Genomic DNA, 6,179 nt, shown 5'->3' with positions numbered 1-6,179 from the left:
CTCCTTTATTCGGGTCGGATGTCGGATTATCCATCGGATTCGGGTGAAATTGTCATCCCTAATTCCAAACAAAGAGATTGTAGCTAAATAATTTCTGACTTCGCATTAGCTGTAGTTTTATATTAACTCTATTACTTGAGTGAGAGACTATAGTTTGATTCTTTAAAAGCCAGGAAACAAAATCTCGCCCAAGAAATATAGCATATCCACTAGTGGAATGTCTATCTTCAGGATATCTAGCACAATTTGTATCCCTATAAATAATAACTCTCATGAGGACCGACGATATAAAAGAAGACCATGTAGAATAGTATCTTTGAGATATTGAATAATTCTTTTAACACCTTCCCAATGGTATTCAATAGAAGCATGTATAAATTAACAGACACGATTGATAGTGAAAGCAATATTGGGTCATGTAATAGTGACATATTGTAGAACAGCAACAATGTTTCGGTAGATCTGGGGGTTAGCCATTCAAGAGAAGGATGAAGGTGTAGTGAAATCACCTTCAATAATTAGTGTGGAGATAGGACATGCACCATTCATTTTAGCTCATTGTAAAAGTCTAGTAATATATATTTGCTCTGAGAGAAAAGACAACCTTCAGAATGTAAAAGAAACTCTATCCGATCAGGTTGTAAAGTCTTTCTAATCATATGTACCGATAAAGACAGAAAATCTGATATTCTTTGAGTTTATTTTTGTAGAAACCTTTCATGAGAGGATAGCATACTAAATCAAGACTAATTGATCCTTCTTAAACCAAATAGCATAGGAAGGATCATCTTTTTGAGATGGGGTGATGAAGTACCATCAACATGACCAAGTAAGTCAGGAACACAAAGTAAAGGAAAAAATTATAATTTCCATAGTAAATAGTTATCATGGTCAAGTTTAACTAAAAAAGAAGGTACCGTATGAATAAGGAAAGTGATATTTTGTGATGATGAAAAGATCTCAGTAGAATTGAAAGCCGACATTTTTTTCTCTCTATTTTTTTGTTTTCTTTTTCTAAGTATTTTTTCCATTTCCCCCCTCTCTCTCTCTTTAATTTTTTTCCCCATTTTTTCTCTTTACTTTCTTTTTTTCTCTCCCTATTTTTTCTAACAGAACGCGAGAAAAAAAATAAAACAAGAAAAAATAAAACCAACAAATAGAAACTCTTTCTTACTACGAGTGACGTTGTCGAGGTTGCTACCGTCAACGGAAAATAGTTGTTATGAAAGGTGAAGAAAAGTTGTTGCTGCCGAATCTGTTGTCCCTGTCGTTGAAGTTGCCGAGGTTGCCGCATTGTAAACAATGATATCAAATCAGCATATAGAAACTCATGTAGTTGTTGTAATAAAAATTTGGAAGAGAAAAATTGGAAGGAAAAGAAGTTGGCTCTAATATCATATATAAATTAATAGATAGAGAAAAAAATAGAATAAAAATTTATTTTTTCAATCATCTTATTACTAAAGTTAATAGGCTTATTTATATGAGTTATCTAAATAATAATAAAAATATTAAATATGACATATAATTATAAGTATAATCATGAATATTGATCCTGTCCGAAAGCTGAGTCGGACGAAGGCTGGTCGCGACGGCCTGGTCGTTGACGGAAAGTCGTGGGTGATCTGGCTCCCCACGGGCGGCTGACGATGCTACAGGTCCCTACACACACTCAGACGATCCCCCTCCTCATGTTAGAGACCGGAACCCAGGGAAAAAGTCCCCGGATCAGGCCCTCCGACACTCAAGTCAGGTACATTTTCCCCAGAAAACGCAGAAAAGAAGGAAAAAAAAACTGACTGAAAGCGAAAAGTTATGGAAAAAAAGTGATGAGAGAGAGTGTGTGTCTGTCCCTGCGTACGAAGAAGCCTCCCCTTTTTATGCCCTTCTCGCTTCTAGAACCTACCAGCCTGTCAGAAAGCGTTAGACGCTGGGCTTTGTCGCGTAGTCTCGGACACCTGTCGCGCTACCATTGGTTATGAAAGCATCTTCTCGTTTAGGAACCTCCGCCTTTACACATGGGTTTTGTCTTGTAGTGAAGGACATCTGTCGCGTTGCCATTGGTTGTGAAAGCATCTTCTCGTTTAGGAACCTCCGCCTTTACACCTGGATTTTGTCTTGTAGTGAAGGACATCTCTTGACGGACAATCGTGATTCTTCGACTCTCGCACTGTTTAGCTCATCTGATCCATTGTGACCTGCCCCTGCCTCACATCCTTCGATCGGTTCTAGCCTCTAAGTGTTACCGGCCCGTCGGGCTGACTCCGAACGGCTCTGTCGATCCCGGTCTATGATCTGTGGCTTGCACTTCCGGGCTTTCGAATCGCAGACCTGTAGACTTGATCCGTCTCTACACAGCTCTGCTACTTCCGACCTGTGATTTGTGACTTGTTTTTCCGGGCCTTCGAATTGCAGACCTGCCGACCTGATTCGTCTTTACACAGCTCTGCTACTTCCGACCTGTGCCTTGTGACTTGCACTCCCGGGCCTTCGAATCGCAGGCCTGTAGACCTGATTCGTCTCTACACATCTTTGCTGCTTCCGACCTGTACCTGGTGACTTGTACTTCTGGACCTCCGAATCGCAGGCCTGCAGACCTGATTCGTCTCTACACAGCTTTGCTACTTCCGACCTGTACCTGGTGTTCTGCCTGTCATCTTCCTTTGTCTTTCAACGACTTCGCCCCCTTGATCCACCAGTTTGCCTGATCTCTGACTACCCCCTATGCTTGCCTTTGATTGCCTAGTCAGCTTGACTATTGACCGCCAAGTCACCTTGACTATTGACTGCCACATCCTCTTGACTTTTGACCGCTATATGGCCTTGACCCTTCTCCCCTTTCCTTCAAGGGCCCTCCATCACCAACCGTATCAAATATAATATATTTAGAAATATTTTTTTTTTCTATTTGGATCATATCAATGTTAATTATGATGTTAAATATAATAAAAACAATTCAAAATTAATTTTTATTATTATCATTAACTGAGACAACTAAAATTGTCCCGGCACATCAAACACCGATTCACTAAGGAGGATGCTAAGAAGTGGTTCCAAGTTCAATACGAAGGAATCATCCTCAACAAATTAAAACAGGCTACAAGTAGTTAATTAGGATTTGAAACAACAGAATTAAGATCTATGGAGCCAAATTAGCTTCTTTGTGTCTATCTTATAAGGAGCGGAGCTGCTTGAAAACACTATTTTTAATGGTCGTGTGTGAAAAAATTCCTTGCTTTCAGTAGTTAAGACCTATTATTTGGTTCTATTATATATGATCCGTGGTCTGCATATATTTAATTTAGATAATAATTTAGTCATTGAGACGAGAAATTAATTTAAAGATATGTAATATTAAATGGATCAATTAGCTGCCTTAAATTATTAGGGATACGTTGCTCTCCTGTCACGCACACCTTTATGATCAACCCTTCTGAACACTTGACTCTTTTCTCCTGCTCCAAGCAAGACATCCATCCCCTGCATCCTTTATAATTCCGATCTCCTCCATGTTTCAATTTATAGAAGACACCAAAATCGGTATCGATCATGGCCGAGGAAATCTACGTCTCCTCCGTCGATCGCCCCAAGCCGCAGCAAGCCGCCGCCACAGAGCCGGCGGGGAGCACGGGGTTGTTGGGGTGGATAGCCTCGACGGCGCGGGCAATGGGCGGCGCTTGCCTGCACCTGCTGAAAAGCCCGGCGGGGGGCGCACTCATCCTGACGTCGGTGTGCCTGGCGCTGGCGTACAAGCAAAAGAAGGCACGGAGCTCGACGCCCCCTACTCCGCCGCCGCAGCAGCCACGACTCGCTCGCTCGATGTCGCTGGCGATGCTGCAAGGCGGCGACAAGGCGATGCGGCGGTTCAAGCTCATCCACCGCGCCTCTCCCGCCGAGCTGAGTACGGCCGTCGAAGACATGCGCCGGGAGCTCCAGCAGCCCCTCCTCGACTTCGTCAAACTATACGTCGGTTAATTAATTAATTTCCCGCCTCATTTCTGCATGCCTTCTGATCTCCATCTCCAGCTGAGAAATTCCCGGCGTGTCGCCGGCCCGCAGGCAAACGTGGGGATCATAGAGCTGAGCGGAAAAGAGAAGGAAGCGATCGAATTGCTCGAAGCCGCCCTAAAGAAAGCCAAGGAGCAGCAGGCATGCGAGCACACGCACGAGGCGCACGAGCTCGAGCTCTTACTGGTCGAAATGTACATCTACAAGGTACGTACGGTATATACGTACACATAAACGCTCACTCACCTCAATATACTTAACTCTGGCGTTGTATATACCTTAATCTCATTAATTACTCTTTCACAAAGGGAGACTACGAAAAAGCTCTGAGCTTCCAGTGCCTGAAAAGAGAGGACGTTTCTTCTGCGGACGCTCGAGCTCCTTTGTATCGGGTGGGGAATTGAATAAGTCCAGTTGATCTCGATCGGTCGACGCTAGCTATTTCACTGGCGATTTTCAAATTTAACTTATAGGAGTTTTTGTTGGGCTCGCGTGCAGGCGGTTATCTACATTCTGAGGAACGACAAAGAAAGAGCCAAAAAGAGCTACGACATGTTTAAGGAAGTCCGGAGTGTGTTTCATGGGAAGAAGTTCTTCGAGGAGTCCACATCCATGTCGGTTCAAGTGTCCAATTTCGAAGAGTTCGCGGAGATGGTGGAGCACCTGAAGCTAGAGATCCAGCAAGCTCACTCCGCAAAGCCAACTGCGGAAGGTCAGGATCGATCGAAACGAGTTACAGAAGAGATTAAGCCATCGTCCAGCGGGGAGAAGAACCTGAGTAAGAAGTGACAAGTTCTTCGAGCAAAGCTTTCGCCGATCAAGTCAACGAATCTGAGGGAATTAAACCTGATCGACGTCGATCAGCAAATTTAAGAGAAGAAAATAATAAAATCTTTCCACGACAAAGAGCGAAGTGTTTTTTTTTCTTGCATTCGTCGTTAATTAGGTCTAGTAGAACAATTTAAATATGACCAATAATTCTATTTCAGGAAATAATATCTGAAATTTGAAATTTTTAATAAGAAATAATGAGTCATTTGGACTTTTCGTCTCATACTAACTCTATGTTGAACTTTCAATCGTCAAGCATCCGGTCATCCATGATTCATTTGGACTTTCCATATCTTATCAAGTATCCAATCAACTTTAACCTATTTAACGTCTCACTTTACCACTTATATATTGCTCAAACATCGAAATCCAACTCGAGACAACTCAAGCTTGGTTAACCCAGTCAAGCTTGACCAGAGACTGATTACATTAATAGAAATAGACAACCAAACTCATTGTTTGATTAAAGAACAGCGTGACCAAATTATTATTGATGAAAGACTTCCCTAAACTAATTAAACAAATAGTTTAAATAGTCTCCAAAAATCTACTAATGTAAATGATTAAACTAATCCTCATAAAAGAACTTGAATAATAATTTTTGGGTTGAGATTGGGTTATCACGGATTCCACCCATAATTAATCATAAATGAGTTTCGATTTAAATAGTTGAAGATTATGTCATTCAAACTGAGTTAACATTTATAGCTGATTAAAATTTATCCAACGTCGATCAAAATATCCCCAAACTCCAAACAGGTACGACACAGTGGAACTGAGGTTTCCAAGTATCAACTTTAAACGATATATAGTAGGTTTTTGCTACAGTCCATGTGATTTATATCCATTGACCCATTCAAAACAAATCACTTGCTTCTTAAGTCAATGAAATCAGACAATATCAACTATACAAATTTAATTATCAAGTTAGTAAATTTGTATAGTTGATATTGTCTGATTTCATTGACTTAAGAAGCAAGTGATTTGTTTTGAATGGGTCAATGGATCTGAATCACATGGACTGTAGCAAATGTAGAAATTAACGCCAAAGAAAAAGAGTAGTCATCTTTATGTATATGAATCAAAAGATAAAGAGTACAAGGCCTTATATAGTTAATTACAAGAAAAAGTCTAAAGAAAAAAATCTAAACAAACCTTAACTGAAAAGGTAAAAGACTAAATTGCCCTCAAGGCTATAAACAAATAATTCTAATTAATTATATAATCTAACATCCCCCCTCAAACTCACGATGCTACAGCCAGAAGCATTGAGAGTTTGTCAGATAAAAACCGGAAACGTGAAGCGGAGTGAGCCTTGGTAAACATATCAGCTATCTGTA

At 40.8% G+C, this 6,179-nt stretch overlaps 1 protein-coding gene across 1 annotated transcript; it reads left to right on the top strand.

Annotated features, from left to right (window-relative positions):
* The first annotated feature begins 3,526 nt into the window (after positions 1–3,526).
* Positions 3,527–5,062, top strand: LOC121977843. Its single transcript, XM_042530263.1, has 4 exons — positions 3,527–3,966; positions 4,060–4,215; positions 4,317–4,400; positions 4,507–5,062. The coding sequence occupies exons 1-4, from the start codon at positions 3,550–3,552 to the stop codon at positions 4,795–4,797; spliced, it is 948 nt and encodes a 315-aa protein (XP_042386197.1). The 5' UTR covers positions 3,527–3,549; the 3' UTR covers positions 4,798–5,062.
* Positions 5,063–6,179: the final 1,117 nt, after the last annotated feature.

This window comes from Zingiber officinale, chromosome 4B, assembly GCF_018446385.1.
Source record: "Zingiber officinale cultivar Zhangliang chromosome 4B, Zo_v1.1, whole genome shotgun sequence".
Lineage (NCBI taxonomy): Eukaryota > Viridiplantae > Streptophyta > Magnoliopsida > Zingiberales > Zingiberaceae > Zingiber > Zingiber officinale.
Note: the sequence above shows the minus strand (reverse complement) of the source record. Positions and strands in the feature narration are given on the sequence as shown.

What these genes read in the sequence shown, in the direction of transcription:
- LOC121977843 (XM_042530263.1), top strand. Translation starts at nt 3,550, where the DNA reads ATGGCCGAGGAAATCTACGTCTCCTCCGTCGATCGCCCCAAGCCGCAG. An exon ending in TCGAAATGTACATCTACAAG is followed by an intron (nt 4,216 to 4,316) that starts GTACGTACGGTA and finishes TCTTTCACAAAG; the next exon opens with GGAGACTACGAAAAAGCTCT. An exon ending in CTCGAGCTCCTTTGTATCGG is followed by an intron (nt 4,401 to 4,506) that starts GTGGGGAATTGA and finishes GCTCGCGTGCAG; the next exon opens with GCGGTTATCTACATTCTGAG.